The sequence below is a fragment of the Ceratotherium simum genome, chromosome 1 (assembly GCF_057802395.1).
Source record: "Ceratotherium simum simum isolate JZ-2026a chromosome 1, ASM5780239v1, whole genome shotgun sequence".
Classification (NCBI taxonomy): domain Eukaryota; kingdom Metazoa; phylum Chordata; class Mammalia; order Perissodactyla; family Rhinocerotidae; genus Ceratotherium; species Ceratotherium simum.
The window spans coordinates 11,373,868-11,390,510 of record NC_141900.1 but is presented as its reverse complement, the minus strand read 5'-3'; the positions used below and the strand labels follow the sequence as shown (position 1 = coordinate 11,390,510).

The window sequence follows — 16,643 nt, the reverse complement described above, 5'->3', positions numbered from 1 at the left end:
AAACCATCAACAAAACGAAAAGACAACCTAACAATTGGGAGAAGATATTTGCAAACCATACATCTGATAAGGGCTTGATCTCCAAAATATATAAAGAACTCATGCATCTCAACAACAACAAAACTACCAACCCAATTAAAAAATGGGCAAAAGACCTGAACAGACATTTCTCCAAAGAAGATATACAGATGGCCAACAGACACATGAAAAGATGTTCAAAATCACTAACTATCAGGGAAATGCAAATCAAAACTACAATGAGATATCACCTCACGCCCGTCAGAATGGCTATGATTAACAAGACAGGAAACAACATGTGTTGGAGAGGATGTGGAGAGAAGGGAACTCTCATACACTGCTGGTGGGAGTGCAAACTGGTGCAGCCACTATGGAAAACAGTATGGAGATTCCTCAAGAAATCAACAATAGAACTACCATATGATCCAGCTATTCCACTGTTGGGTATTTATCCAAAGAACTTGAAAACACCAATTTGCAGAGGTACATGCACCCCTGTGTTCATTGCAGCCTTATTCACAATAGCCAAGACTTGGAAGCAACCTAAGTGCCCATCAAGGGACGAACGGATAAAGAAGCTGTGGTATATATACACAATGGAATACTACTCAGCCATAAGAAACGACGAAATTCAGCCATTTGTGATAACATGGATGGACATTGAGGGTATAATGCAAAGTGAAATAAGTCAGAGGGAGAAGGTCAAATACCGTATGATTTCCTTCATTAAGTAGTACATAATAACAACAATAAACAAATACATAGGGACAGAGATTGGATTGGTGGTTACCAGAGGGGAAGGGGGGAGGGAGGAGGGTGAAAGGGATAATTCGTTACATGTGTGTGGTGATGGGTTGTAATTAGTATTTTGGTGGTGAACATGATGTAGTCCATGCAGAAATAGAAGTACAATGATGTACACCTGAAATTTTTACAATGTTATAAACCAATGTTACTGCAATAAACAAAAGAATTAACAAAAAAAAAAAAGTGGGTTAGACATTTTCTAATGTATCAGTGAAAACGTTCCTAGTCTGGGCTCCCATGGCTTTCCTACAGCCCCTGGATCTTGGTCCAAGGCCACAGGGAGATCCTGTGCAAAATGGAAACTCAAGGACCTGGGGGAAATCATGACCCAGTCAGTAGCACCAAAAACTCCTCCCTTGGCAGTTTTTCCTTTGGCATCAGAGGAAAGCAGTTCAGCCGAGTTTTCTCCTGTCATATATGACACCAGCCTTTCGATCCAGTTGCCCAAGCACCTCTCAGGTAAAATGATCCTTAATAGTTTGAGTTCTTAACTTCTAATATTCTTTGAATGCCAAAGATGAGAGCACCAAGTAGGTGTGAGGGCAATCCATGCGGGCATAACTATCCACTGTGGTGGTGTGGGAAGACTGTGGGCTCTGAACATGGACACCCGGGCTCCAGCCCCAAGTCTACTGTTAGTTAGGTCAAAGGATTTAAGTCTCAATGACCCAGATGATCTCGTCTGTTTCCTCAAGTATAAATGGGGACTATACTACCTGTTGCTTATAACAGGCTTGTACCAGGCACATTTGGATACTCACCATGTGTTAATAATGCTGTGCTCTCCCTCATTCCACATTTCCCTGAGCAAAGCACAGTGGCAGAGCAAATGAACTCCCACCCAATCACTTTGCCCATCTGTGGGGAGATGAGATCCATGGTGTAAGGGGAGAGTATCTCCTTTGAACACATCCTCCATGTATTCTCCATCTTTCAGACCGTGATCATGTAAGGAAGGAAGCCAAAGGGTGTCCCGTACACCCCACCACTTTACCGTGCTCCTTGTCTTCAGATGTTGGTGTGTGTTGCTCAGTCACAGGTGCTGAGCCAATTGGAGCTAGGAAGGAGAAACCTGGCACAACCATCTTCTTTTGGGTGAGATCTGTGAGCACCCCAGAGCAAGCCATGAATGGCAAACAACATATTGTATGTTCATACCACTGTCCCACCTCCCCCTGTAACTTTTTATTATAATGCTCCTGTCTCAGATTGGCTGTGCTGGGGTGTCCAGGAAGGCTCCCACTCCACTCCTGGGCACAAAGCCCTCCTAAAAATGGTGTGGTGGGTGCAGGAATAATTATCAACACAACACCCCCCTCCCTCTGCTGCCCAAGAAGGTGAAGGGGATTAGAGTTGGGTCCTGTTGCATTTCCCCTTCTGACAGGAGCCATGAAGATCAGGCTTTACTTCTATGAAGGAAGACGCCTGTTCTCAAGCAGGTTCCCAGAGTGCGACGAAGGAGGAGGAGTCATCCGATCTCTTTTCAACAGTCACAGGAATGAAGGCTGGAGAGGGCTGCTTTTGTCTTCTGCGCTGGGCTCTGGACACCACAAACAGTCCTGAGGTCCTCAAGCCCGTGAGTCATTTGCCACAGACCGGGTACTCGTACAGGCACAGGAGGTGGATAACAAGCATGTACTTTTGAAAAGTGTCTGGGCACAGCCCTTACAAACAATAACAATCTCTCATGTTTTTGTGGAAGGAAGGAATTTTGCATCTTGCTTTAAAGATTACAAGGAGAAATGCAAGGAGAAATAATTTGTCTCTGGGAAGTCCAAGGGAGGGCACGGCGACCTCAAAGTTCCTCAGCTGTCTATCCCCTCTCCGCAGGCAGGCGGCCACTGTCTCAGCCCCAGAGCCTAGGAGGAAGCTCTGGGCGAGCCACCCTTGGAGATCAGCCCCTCTGCCCACCCTCTGCCCCCGCTCTCGCCAACCGCTCCTCCTCTGCCCTCCCGCCTGGGTGAAGGCGTCTGGCTTCGCGCTCTAGTTGGGAGACAGGACATGGGCGGACAGCCGCTCCTGCCGCGGTGCTCACTCCCCTCCGGGAAAGACGGAACCCTGCGGGGCCAGCGCTGGGACCCCGGCGGCATCACCCCACGGCCGGATCACAGGACTCCTGGTGTCTCCGTTTCCTCATCTACAAAGTGGGGCTTCTGACACACATAGGGGTGTGGTGAGGGGTAAATGGCCCACGCAGAGTCGTGCCAGCCCCACGTGAGCCTGGGAGGGGACCCGGAGGGCACGGGTCCACGGCCAGAATGTGAGCAGGGGCAGCAGATGGGAGTGGGGTGGCAGGGAGGAGGGCTGGCGTGGGGGGCAGGACAGCCCCAGGACGGATGGCGCTGGGGTGGGGTGGAGGCCCCGAGGCAGCTCTGGGAGGGGGATGCTGCTTAGCACCTTTTGACGGAGTCCCTGCTAACATTCTTTACTCAAAAGAAAACCAAACCCATGCCTTTATTTTTTGTCTAATTATGAAAGAAATACATGCTGAAGGGGATGGAGACTGTCCTCTACCCTCTCTGGGTCCTTTCTGGCTGGCGTGCTGATTAAATTGACATGAGACCGAATAGCAGGAGAAAATCAAACAAAGCTTTATAACATGTATACATGAGAGAGACCCAGGAAAAACTGGGTAACTCGCCACAATGGCATAGGTTCTCATCTTAAAAAGCATATTCAGCTAAAGACAAAGAAGGATGTTGGAGGTGGGAGGAGTCAGTTATCCACAATTATCAGAATAGCACAGTAACCAAGAGTAAGGTTATTATGCAGCCTCCCCTTCTGTATTGATAAGTTTCTAGAGATGAGATCATCCCCCCTTCTGCTCAGTACAGAGAGGGAGATACCTTTACAAATGGAGATTTCCCTTACAAATGTAAATGTTTGGTAAACAGAACTTTGATCAGAATGGGCTTAGCAAGGCCCCTCAAGTCTACAGATACCCAGAGTTGTCTATGGTGATGGTCTTCCTGGGGACAGGCCTCTTATCTTAAATTCTTATAGGCAATTGGGGGACTGGAGGGGGACACGGGGCGGGGGCGGCTCAAAGTGTCTTGCAGAAAATAATCAAGGTAAAGAGACATATTTTGAGGTAGCCAATTCTGATTGCCCACAGTGCTCATTGCACACCATACAGACTGCACGGGAAAGCACAAAGAAAAGGAAAAAGAAAACTGCCTGCAGCCTGGTACCCCTAGATAGCAGCTGGGCGTGTTTCCGTGCTGTCCCACTCTCTTGCTCTGACGACACATGCCTGGGATCAAAATAGGGATCTTCTGTAGCCCGTTTTTCTCCAACATTTTTTCCTGGCATTTAAACATGCTCTGGGGCCGGCCCCGTGGCTTAGTGGTTAAGTGCGCGCGCTCCACTGCTGGCGGCCCGGGTTCGGATCCCAGGCGCGCACCGAGGCACCACTTCTCCGGCCATGCTGAGGCCACGTCCCACATACAGCAACTAGAAGGATGTGCGACTATGGCGTACAACTATCTACTGGGGCTTTGGGGGAAAAAATAAAAATAAAAAAAAAAATAAAATAAACATGCTCTGGTCCCTGGATGGCTGTGGAGCCAAGATCTCCTACAAACTCCCAGGACGGTGGCTTCTGTGAAACATCAATCTTTATTGTGATGCCTCACAGTTTGTTAGCAGGACTGTGGATGATGCAGACCAAGTATAATAAGAACATGAACATATGTACCCTTCCCACTTAGGAAACAGACCTGAGGCCCCTGTGAGTCTCTGACCCTTTACACCCCTACCATTATCCTACATTTTGTTTACAATCCCCTCGCTTTTCTTTATAATTTTACCATATATGTGTTTCTGTTTCATTTTTAACTTCATGACATTAATATATTTCTCCAACTTTTTTGCACAAGTTGTTGCTAATTTTTCTCTATTATGAATAATGCTTGGCTGAGCATGCTTATTTTTATTTTTTATATACATCCACATTTATTTCCCCATAATAAAATCTTAGATTTAAATTGCTGGGTCAAAGCATATGTACATTTTTTCAGGCTTTTGACACATATTACCTTTAGAAAGATTATACTGATTTCTTCCACCAGCCTTTGCCAACACTATATATGATCATTAGTCCACATATAATTGCTAATTTGAAGGGGGAACAAGATGCCCCATTTTTTTGTTCAAGTTTGCATGATTTTATTATATGAATCCCTCACTAACTGTAGGAAACACCTTGAAGGGTGTGTGGTTGGCAAGACCATGGATGGCAAGAAAAGAGAAGGTTAGGGAGAAAATATGACATATAGCATTAAATATATATTTATGAAATATATGAGAAATATAGCACTGACTATATATAGCATTAAATATATAGACACATGAAATATAGCATTAAATATATATTAAGAGTGGAGTAAATAGAAGTTCTCTGTCTAAGGTATCCACTTCCTAAACACCTGTGGATACCAGCAGCAACTTTTCTCCTGAACGGCCTTCTTCAGTTCACTGTCTGGGGGCAGCCTCTTCTCTGTTCTTTGAGGACACACAGATCCTACCTCTTCTTAAATTGTTTGAACCAGCCCCAGACTCAGGCAACATCAGAGTCCTCATCACGGCTCTTCAGTGAGCATGTCTTATTCAACATGAGCTTTGGAGTCAAAGCATCTCTGTCACTTATTCACTGGGTAACTTTGGGTGAGGTATTTTGCCACTCTGAGCATCAGCTTCCTCATTTGAACCATGAGGAGAGGAACACCTCCGTTGTTTCTTGGTTTATCCAATCTCCATTCCCTTGCCTATCTCTTCTATAGAATCTGGAAGAGTTACATATCACGTTCATTTTCCCAGCCTCTCTGCAAAAGAGGTGGTCATATGATACAATTGTAGCCAATGAAAGATACTGTAGAAGTCTACTCTGTGGCCTCTGGGAAAGATTTCACTTTTCTCATAAATGAAACTGGAGTTGCTGGCACTGCCACATGACAGTTCATCCTGCTTTGATCATTGATGTGATATCTGGAGCTGCAGCAGCTATCTTGTGACCACGATGGAAAGGCCAAGATAATCACAGAGATACCAGCTTTCACATTGTTGTACTGCTGAACCGGTTAACCAATTCTAGTTTTCTTTTTACCTGAAAAAATAAATCCCTGTTAATCAGATTTTCTGTTAGTAATCTACCTCATGAGGTAGAATCATGTAAATATTGTAAGAATCACGTGAAATAATTTTTTTTAAAAACTAAATATAGTGCCTAACACTGTTAAGTACTCAATAAAAGGTATTTAACGATTATTAGTAGTAGTGTTAGCAGTACCAACTGATCTCAGTTGCCACAAGGTATTTTCAACTCTAATGTGTGAGTCTGGCCAGGAGTAAGTTTGTTGAAGGTCATTCTCTGCTTCCAACTAGTGTCAATGACCTTGGGCAAGTCTTGAACTCTATGGGCCTCAGTTTTCTCAGCTGTTTATAAAATAATATCAAAGTTCCCTTTCAGCTCTAAAATTCACTGACTCTGTTTTCTTTTCCCTAGAAATCTTTTCCATCCCAGGATGTAGGACCCAGGCTGACAAGACTGGACTGGGGGCTCTGGAGAGTGTGATGTTTCTAGCTACATGTACACAGTTCACAAGTCCCTCAGGGCACCCTGGAGCTCCCAGCCAGGCCTCCTTGTGTGACGCAGTATGAAGTACCAAATGTCACCTAAGCAGCAGTCACGCCAGAAGTGTTTAAGCTAGATGTAATTAAGCATCTGGAGCAGTTTTATCCAGTGGAACTTTCTATGATGATGGAAATGTTCTCTATTTGCACACTGTCCACTACAGCAGCCACCAGCTACATGTAGCTATTGGGCACCTGAAATGAGGCCAGTGAGAAGGAGGGATTGGATTTTTAAATTGAGGATAATCTTCATTAAAATAATTTAAATTCAAATATTCATATGTGGCTCATGGCTACCATATTGGACAATGTAGCTCTAGAGTCTAGACCTAACTTCCAAGTTACAGGAAGTGGAGATGGCAGGACAAGTTAAATGACACCTTGGGGAAAGAATCAGACAAATCCTTTCGGGGGAGTTTTGTAAGACAACAGTCCTAGAGTCCTCAGAAAATGAACGTCATTAAAAACTAAACCAAAAACAGATGATGGGGGGATCATCCTAGGTTAGAAGAGATGAACAAAATATAAAGCATGAAACTGGACTGGATCTCAACTAAAAAAACAACAATACAGACTTAAAGGACATATTTGGGTCAATTGGGGAACACTGAATATTGTTGGGCTACAACATAATGTTATGAAATCATTATCAGTTTTCTCAGTGTGATGTTGATATTGTGATAATGTGGCAGGGTATTACTGTTAGAAGATGAGTAATGAAGTAATATGTGTAAAGGGCCATGATGTCCACAACTGACTTTTCAATGATGCAGCAGATGTGTATGTGTGTGGAGAGAGAGAGAGAAAGAGAGAGAGAGAGGGAGGGAGAAACCCAAATACGGCAAAATGTTTTTTCAAATAGGCCTGTCATGCATGATGCCTCTTCCAAGAGAGAAAGTAGAAGATGTACCTAATGAACTGGGTGACTTACAAGGAGATGTCCAAGCAAAATGTTAAAGATGCTATCTGGCTTCTTGCTCTTTATAGTAAAATATGAGGGATGAGAGAAGAGCTAAGGAGAGGACTATGCAACATAAATGGGTCAGGACTTGCTGGTTTTGAAAATTCTCAAACCCTCCAGATGGCAAATAATGCTAAAATTAAGAAATGGCTTCTAGGCAAAGACAAAACCTAGGGTACCGTCAGGAAAATATAGTAAAAAAATGAAGGCAAGGGTGTAGCTGTAAAATCTTTTGTTAAAGAGTTGTGTTAAAAGAAACTTCTAGGGTCATACCTCAGACAACTGTTCAGATAAACAAAAGAGCTACTGAGAAGCTGAAGGATGTTGTGCCCCAGCAGCCTAGCGGAAACTGATGTTGTAATGGGATGAGCATTTAGGGGGCCTGGGGAGAGGGCGAGTGCATTTTTCAAGTGGAGGGATGTGAATCATATAACCAGCCTCCAAAGTGGCCCTCAATGACCCTCACCTCTTGATCTTTGTGCCCTTGCCTAGTCCCTTCCATACTGAGTACAATACTTATCTGCCATAAAAGAACAGCCTTGGGGTCTCTCTGATCCTTGCTCTGGGGTATCCAGCTGCCATGTCATTTGCACTCTCAAGCAGCTCTATGCAGAGGTCCACACGGACAGTGCACTGGGTCGGATAGTGTCCCCTCCCAATCCAGGTCCTTCCCAGGTCTCAGGATGTGACTTTATTTAGAAATAAGGTCATTGCAGATGTAATTAGTTAAGATGAAGTCATTCTGGAGTAGGGTGTGTCCTTGTAAGCAGAAGAAAAGGGGCTCAGACACACACACGGGGGCGGGGAGCAGATGTGAAGACGGAGGCAAAGATTGGCAGAGTGCCACGGATGGCTGGCAACACGAGAAGCTAAAAGAAAGGCACGGAGCAGACCCTCCCCTAGATCCTTCAGAGCGTGGCCTTGCAGACACCTTGATTTCAGATTTCTAGCCTCCAGTACCGTGAGAGAATAAATTTGTTGTTTCAAGCCACCCAGATTATGGAACTTTGTATGGCAACCCTAGGAAATGAATACAGACAGGAACTGAGACCTCCTGCCAACAGCAGCACCAAATTGCCAGCCAAGTGGGTGAGTCTTTTTGGAAGTCTTCCTCCAGCTCCAGGTGACATCTTGACTGCAACCTCACGAGGAACCCTGAGCCAGAATTGCCCAGCCAAGTTGCTCTTGAATTTCTGTCCCACAGAAACAGATATGTGTATTCTTATTTTAATCCACTAAATTTTGGGAGTAATTTCACTAATACTACAAGGATTTTGGGGGAAGGCCATACCTTTGAATGACTTAATAAATTCACATATTTATTAATAACAGTATTATTTATACAGTATTATTTATACCTAATCTCAATTAGATCCCAAGTAGAGGAAATTTCAAAAGATACATAAAAACACAGATTACAATAATGGACTCTTATGTACCCATCACTGAACATCAACAATTATGAGTTCATGGCCAATCTTGTTTCATCCATCTGTATTCCTTCTGGCCCTTCCCTGAATTATAAGCAAATCCCAGACATTTCATCCATAAGTATTTCAGCATGTAGCATTATCACATTTAATTAAAAGCAATAACAATTTTTAAATATCTTTAAAGATGCAACCAGTATTTACATTTCTCCTGATAGTCTTGCAATTTTTAAAAAAATCATTTTTTTTGTATCATCAGAGTCCAAATAAGGTCGTACCATGAATTGATTTCGATATCTCTTTGAATCTATAGGGTTCCCCTCCATTTCTTTTTTATCCCTTTGTTTTTTTATTTTCTATTTTTATTTTTCGTAAAAGAAACTAGGTCATTTGTCTTACAGATATACCCGCAGTCTGGAATTTGTTGATTTCATCTCCATATTTGTATTTCTTGTAAACTGTTGACAGAAAAGCTTGATCAGATTCAGGTTCTTTTTCTGTTTTGTTTTGAAAGTCTATTCACTGGTAGTGGTGTGTATTTCCATCAGAAAGTAAACAATGTTTACTGCCTCCAGATAGCCATGGATGATCACTGCCTAGACTCACTAATTAATTAGAGAGCAAAGCAGTAACATTTACAATCTATTGTTCCTTCAAATGTATCCTACGTTGAAACACTGAGAACCATGCTTGTTTGAACAGGGTATAAAACAAGAATATAAAGTTCACGTGCATGATTTAATGCTTCGATTTTGAGCATACTGTTTGGCTGCTGCTTTGCTGTCTCTGTCCAGGAAGCTTAGGTGTGCTGTCACACCACTGCCCATTCGAATGGCTTATCTTCCTCCACTACCATCACGATTCAGCAAGAATAGAAATTAGTTCCATTTTTATCCTTGACCTTGAAATATCTGATGCTACCTCCATAAATTTGGATCTGGTTGAATCTCTGACCCACAACTCAGTAGCTTATGACCTTGGCAAATCTTCCAAACTTGAGTTGCTTCACAGGTAGTAAAATGTGGCTGAGCAGCTCTGCACAGGCTGTGTAAGGGCTGAATGGGTAACTGAATGTGATGATGCTTATCAAACGCTTCGCCCAGTGCCCAGCTCAAGAAGTGATCGACATTATTATTATACGTTAGAAACGAAGTGCTCCTGAGTGGTTAAACCAGTTAACTATATGAGAGTCTAGAATCAAGAGTGTGAAGAATCGCTGTTGCTAAACCCTTTGTGTAGGCCATTGGGAACATTACCAATGACTCAAAATGTGCTAATTTTAAATTATTACCACATCTCTCTAGAAGAGCTAGCCATATGTTGGGGTGTGTTTGCTCAAGCTGCAGCATCTAAGTGGGAGGAGCAAGCAGCTCCCCAAAGGAAGGCCTCCTGATTCTCAGACGAAACAGGGAAGCAGTACTGAACCAGCCAAAGAACCCAGAAAAGCTGGTTTACCTGGGGGTTGGGGCCGGCCTCCTGCTGCCTGAGGAAGCGTCAGCTACAGAAGCAACCGGTTCCATTATTATAAACTTTTTCCCTAGAAATCATCTGCTTTTTCCCTAGAAATAGTTACCTAATCCCTAGTTTAACAGTAAAGGTGACATTTATTTTGTGAACATTTGCACTGTTAGGTACTTTATTTGGATCATTTAAGTTAGTCGTGGCAGAGCCCAGACTGGAAACGGAGGGTCTGATGTCAGAGACCATTCCTGTCACAGTCTCCATAAACATGGACGAGTACTGAGAACACTGTACCCTCTCCTCCCAAGGCACTTTCATTTCACACCTTCCCTCTGGGTGTGGAACACAGGTACTTCAGGCACCAGCACACGTCCGTAAGGCCTCATTCTCTTCAAGCTGGGGGAAGGTCAGGTGTGGGGGGGAGGGTGGCTTTATTGCACAGCTGGACTGCAGGCTATTGCAGCCCCATTCCCTCTCTCCTCTCTCCTCCCCCACCCACCTCAGTTCTGCTCTTGTTGACTTCCAAAGTCTGTTCTTCCAGAAATGGCTAATATTTGTGATGGAAAAGCAATTAAGAAACTATGCTGTTTTGTAAACACTTAACATTCTTCATTTATGAATTTTTACATTTGACAAAAATAAACAGGCTTTCCATATCAGAAAAAATCAAAAAATTAAGATGTTAGCAAGATAATTCAATGTTTGTTTGTTAGAAAAGTTCAAAAAACCAGAGAAGTCTGGGGATGTTCAGCGTGGCACAGCACCCACTCCTCACTCGTGCCTGTTCAGCACACAATAGTGATGCTGATAACTGAGTAAACGGATGCTTCAGTTCTGCTCATATGGGATGATTTCGGTCTGGGTAGTGCTCAGTACAGCTTACTGAGAGTCCCAGGAAAACTGCAGAGACGAAAAATCCTTATGGGCTCAAAAATAACCCACCCTTCCTGGCCCTTCAAACCCAGCCTGGAGCCCGGGAGAGTGAGGGTGGGCTGAGCGCAGCTGGGCTCCCTCCCAAGGTCTGCTGGAGTGCAGCCATGCCCCCAAGTGAATTCCCACAGAGAGCATGGAATCCAGAAGGGAGGAAGCAGCCACACATTTTGAGGAAGCCAAAAAGCAGAGGAAAGGGTGACCAGCGACTGAGCAGAGGGAGGCAGGTGGGAGGAAGGGAGCCCTGAGCCCACAGCACGGAGAGCAGGAGCCAGTCTGGCAGTGACCTAGCCCCAGCCCGAGGCTGTGGGTTGGGCAGCACCCAGGACCTCTGGGTGGCAGTGAGGAGGTTGGGTCAACCTCGCTTTAGACATCAGTCGGTTCTCCAGATGCCTCCCCCACCTACCCAGGAGGGTCACAGCGCACCCCCTTCCCAGCGCAAAAATGGAGGCTTCTTCTCTGGAAAGAGTTCTGTTCTTGGGCCCAGAGGACACTAGATCTAGTTGGAGGTCGGAGTGTCATTTAGTGAAGGTGCCCACCCAGCTCACTTCCCTCACTCCCTCCTGCCACCTGCAGGCAGGACACTGGAGGTCAGCTCAGCAGGAACTGATGGGCCCTAGAAACTGACCCCGGCAGTTCCCTAACTGAAAGATCCAGCCAGAACTTACCGCATGGACCAGAATTTCCAATCAGCTTCAATCCCCCTCACAACTCGGTGCAGCCTTCTGCAGCACATAACTGGTGGACTCTCTAATATGAAAGATAAAAACTAAAGCCAAACAACATGGAGAAAGCAGTTCAGATAAACTAAACTAAAAAGCAAGGTGAGGGCCGGCCCGGTAGCTTAGCAGTTAGGTGCGCGTGCTCCGCTACTGGCGGCCCGGGTTCGGATTCTGGGCGCAGACCGACACACTGCTTCTCCGGCCATGCTGAGGCCGCGTCCCACATACAGCAACTAGAAGGATGTGCAACTATGGCGTACAACTATCTACTGGGGCTTTGGGGAAGAAAAAAAAAGGAGGAGGATTGGCAATAGATGTTAGCTCAGAGCCGGTCTTCCTCAGCAAAAAAAAAGAGTAGTAGTAGCACGGATGTTAGCTCAGGGCTGATCTCCCTCACAAAATAAATAAATAAATAAATAGGGAAAAAGAAAAAAAAAAAGCAAGGTCAACGTGGCTGGGAAAAAACACACAACCCACTAAATGGTTTCACCTATGTTCATGACCACGTGGCCCTTGATGCTGTCATGCCAACTTCCAGGCACCCTGCGTCCAGATGAGCCATTCTGGAGTGACCAGAGGAACCAGGAGGAGAACCAAAAGTATGTTGTCCTCAAGTGTGGGGTCCCCAGACAGCAGCATCAGGATCACTCTGGGACTTGTTAGAAAACAAATTCTCAGGCCCCACCCCAGACCTACTGCATCAGGCACTAGCCCAGCAAGGTGTCTTTGAACAAATCCTCCAAGTGACTTCTGAGCATGCTGAAGTTGGAAAGCCACTCATTCATTCTCCCATTCTCCTGTGCAATAGTCACACTTTCTCTTCTCTCTTCAAATCCCAACACCTCCTCCTCCTCCATCTTTACTCAGCAGATGCTGCTTCACTTCCTACTTCACTGAGAAAATTGAAGAAATCAGAAGAGAACTTCCATAGCTCCCCACCTACCCACCCCTGCCCATCTGTTAACCGAAGTCAAATATCCAAGTCCCTCAGCACTGATCCTCCGCTCAGGCACTAGCTTCTACCTCCTCTGCCTACCTAAAGACGTCACTCGCACCTCCCCCTTGCTGTTCTACTTTTTTTTTTTAACTGCTCAGTGGATCACGCCCATCGATTTACAAAAACATGGTGTTATTTTTCTGAACTTAAAAGTTTTTTCTTGATCTTATTTCTCTTACCATCTATGGCCCCATTTCTTTCCTCTCTTTTGCAACAAAACCCCGTTAAAGTGTTTATACTGCTGACAAATTCACCAACGATCTCCAGGCTGCTGAATCTCTAGGTCAGTTCTTAGTCTTTCTCTACTTATCAGAAGCATCTGACACAGTCCATCACTCCCTTCTCCACACATGTACACTTTCCTCACTGGCTTCCAGGAGAACATGTCCCCACCCCAGTGACTGCTTCTTTTCACCCTCCTTGCTGGCATGGCCAAGGCTCTGTTTTTGGCCCTCTCCCTGTCCTCTTGACTCGCACTTCCTTGGGGAGCTCATCTGGTCTCCTGGCTTTAAATAACATCAGTATGCAAATAACTCCAAGTGACAGCTCCATCCCAGATTTCTCTCCAAACTCCACACTCCTATGTCTAGTCATCTCAACCTCAATGTGCTGAAGACTGGGCCCTGGTCTTCCTGCCTGACCTCTTCTACATCTCAGCTTCCCGCAACTCCCCCCTTACAGCTGCTCAGGCCAAACACTTTGGAGCCATCTTTGTCTGCACTTTCATACTCTGTACCTGATTGTCAGGAAATCTTATTGGCTCTAGCTTCAGGATACATTTAGAGTCTGACCACTTCTCACCAACTCCACTGCTAACTAACTAGAGCAGGTGAGTCAGTCACCGCCATCATTTCTTTCGTGGGCTAGTCTTCTGGTTTCCCTGCTTCTACCCTGCATTCTCTCAGAATGATCCCTTTGAAACATAAATCAGGTAATGTCCTTCCTTTGTTCAAAACTCTCCAGTGGCTCTCTACTTCACCCACAGTAAAAGCCCAACTCCCACTAACGGCATTCCAACCCTATATGATTTCTCCGGAGGCCTAGCCTTTCTCTGTCCTCCGCCCCTCTCCTCATGCACTCCATTCCAACCAGGCTTCCCGCTTCTCCTTGAGCACGAGCAGCATGCTCCCACCTGAGGGCCTTTACACTGGCATCCCTTCTGTCTGGGTGCTCTTTCCACAAATATTTGTGCAGCCAACATCTTTACTTTCTTCAAGTCTTGGCTCAAATGTCACTGTCTCTCATCTTACTCTGATCGTCCTGTTTAAAACAGTAACCTGCATTCTCACCACCAATGTCAGTCCCTCTTATTCTGCTTTACTGTATCTTTTTTTCCATATTATTCATTACCTTATAATTTTTCTTTTTTTTTTGCTAAGATGCGCCCCGAGCTAACATCTGTTGCCAATCTTCCTCTATTTTGTATGTGGGCCACTGCCATAGCATGGCCACTGATAGACGAATGGTGTAGGTCCATGGCTGGGAACTGAACCTGGGCCGCTAAAGCAGAGCACGTTGATCTTAACCACTAGGCCACCGGGGCTGGCCCTTCATTACCTTATAACATATGAGAAAATTTGCTTATTATGTTTATTGTTTGTCTCTCCCTGCTGTACTGCAAACTCTACAAGGTAAAGATCTTTGTTGACTGATGGATTCCAAGTGCCTAGAATAGTGTCTGGTGTTGAGTAAGCACTTCATGACTATTTGTTGAATAAATTAACATCCTCAGAGAGATAAGATATTGCAACCAAGAAATAAGAGGATATACATAAAAGATACCCTAAAAATAAGAAAAACTCTTGGAAATAAAGAAATGAAATACTCAATAGAAGGACTGGAAAATAAAGTTGAAATCTCTTGGAAAGTAAAGCAAAAGGACAAAGGAGTGTGAAATAAAAGAAAAAATTAGAGACCATATTAGGAGGTTTAACTCCCAAATAATAGGTGTTCAAGAAAAAGAAAAGGACATGAGAGGGGAAAAAACATTAATAATTCAAGAAAATTTCCTAGAATTGAAAGTCATGAGTTTCCAGATTGGAAGCGCCCACCAGGAACCCAAGCCTAGGCCAATTATCATGACAAAAAGAAAAAAAATTCTACAACTTGCAGAGCAAACACACACAAAACAGATCATGCACAAAGAAGCGGGAATCACAGCAGCTATGATGTTCTCAGATGCAACACTGGAAGCTAGAAGACAGAACAGCGATGCCCTGAAATTTCAGTAGAAAAGTGATTTCCAGTCCAGAGTTCTGTAAACAATCTATGAGTTAAGTGTCAAGGCAGAACAAAAACATTTTTAAGGCACACAAGGTCTCAGAACATTTAGCTCAGCTGCAGAGAGGGAGCATGGCCCTCCTTCCTGCTACTGTAGAGCCGCGGGGGGCGCCTTGGGGGGCCCAGCAGAGCTGGACTGTCCTTGTTCACCGTCCCCTTTTTAGTTCCCAGCAGCTGAGCATAGAGTATATAACTTCCCTATGGCCTCCATGAGGAAATGGTTTGAAAGGCCAGGCCCATCAGTTCTTGGAACAGCTGGCAATGTTTAGGATTGTGGGTGGATGTGTGATTATGCGGCTGGGTACATGTTTTATTCTCTTATGGGCAATACTTTAAAGAGTGGGGTAAGCTCCCTATTGACATGTGACCAGCTCTGCATCTGGTGGCTGATCCTGTGAAAGCCACAAGAGTCTACATGGTACAGGACCGGGAAGATCTCCGTGGAGCATTAAACTAAGAACAGGCCAGAGGAGCGGAGAACCCAACCTCTCTGAACTTTTAGATTTCAGAGGCTTGGAATTGAGGCTTGGTTCCTCCTTGCTCCCGTGACATCGTTTCCCCTTAAGGACCTCAGGATGGCAAGAAGCACGCACACCCACGTGCACACGCATGCATGCACGCACACACATACAGCTGGCGGAAAGCTCTGGGGTGCCAGGCAGAGTTGGGCTATCGGATCGTGGTGAGCAGGTGGTTTTGTACAGCTCTGGGTTTTCATGCCACTACTTAGGAGAGTGAGCCTGTTTCCTCACATAAAAACACTACACGAACACCTTCACCTCCTCCAGTACAGAGCACTTACGTGTGCTAGATACTTTCTCCATTTATTTCATTTTAATCCTCCCATCGACCAAATAAGGTTGTTCTGATTTTATCGGAAAAAAATCCGAGGCTTAGGAAATTGCTTGTCCAAGTTCACACAAGAGGTTGAGCTCAGAGGTAAACACAAGCATTCAGATTCCTCATCTCTGCTCTTAACCTCTACTACACATGCTCTGTGATGACAAGGACCAGCCTCATCCTCATGCCAGAGGGCGTTACACTGCAAGGCTGGACTGATCACCTGCGATCACCACCTGGAAGATGCACAAAGCATTCTGCACCCAGGAGGCTTGTTGCCCCCACCCTACACTGCAGAGGAGCTGTCTGAGATCCTGCCAAGGGAGGGCCTCCCCTGCGTCTGAGCTCTAGGCTGCTCCCTCCCAGCAGGTGTTCTTCAAGCTGGACTGTGAGCTGCACGAGGACAGGATCCATGGTGTTAGTTTATCATCTCACTATCAGCACTTAGCACAATGCCTGGTGCACTGTAGGTGAATAAACATTTGCTGAATGAAGGAATCAAGCCTCCTGTCTCCAAGTGGGAGAAGAAATGGGGGCAGTGCTCTTTGTGAAGCAGACTGGCCCTC

General features: G+C 45.0%; 1 protein-coding gene across 1 annotated transcript in view; it reads left to right on the top strand.

Moving 5' to 3' along the window:
* The window catches only part of VOPP1 (VOPP1 WW domain binding protein), a 137,917-nt gene extending 127,196 nt beyond the window's left edge, over window positions 1-10,721 (top strand). The window contains exon 5 of the mRNA XM_087434243.1: window positions 6,329-10,721. Within this exon, the coding sequence (XP_087290369.1) occupies window positions 6,329-6,483 (155 nt within the window). The 3' untranslated portion in view covers window positions 6,484-10,721. The remainder of the gene's footprint in view (window positions 1-6,328) is intronic.
* The last annotated feature ends 5,922 nt before the right edge of the window (window positions 10,722-16,643 follow it).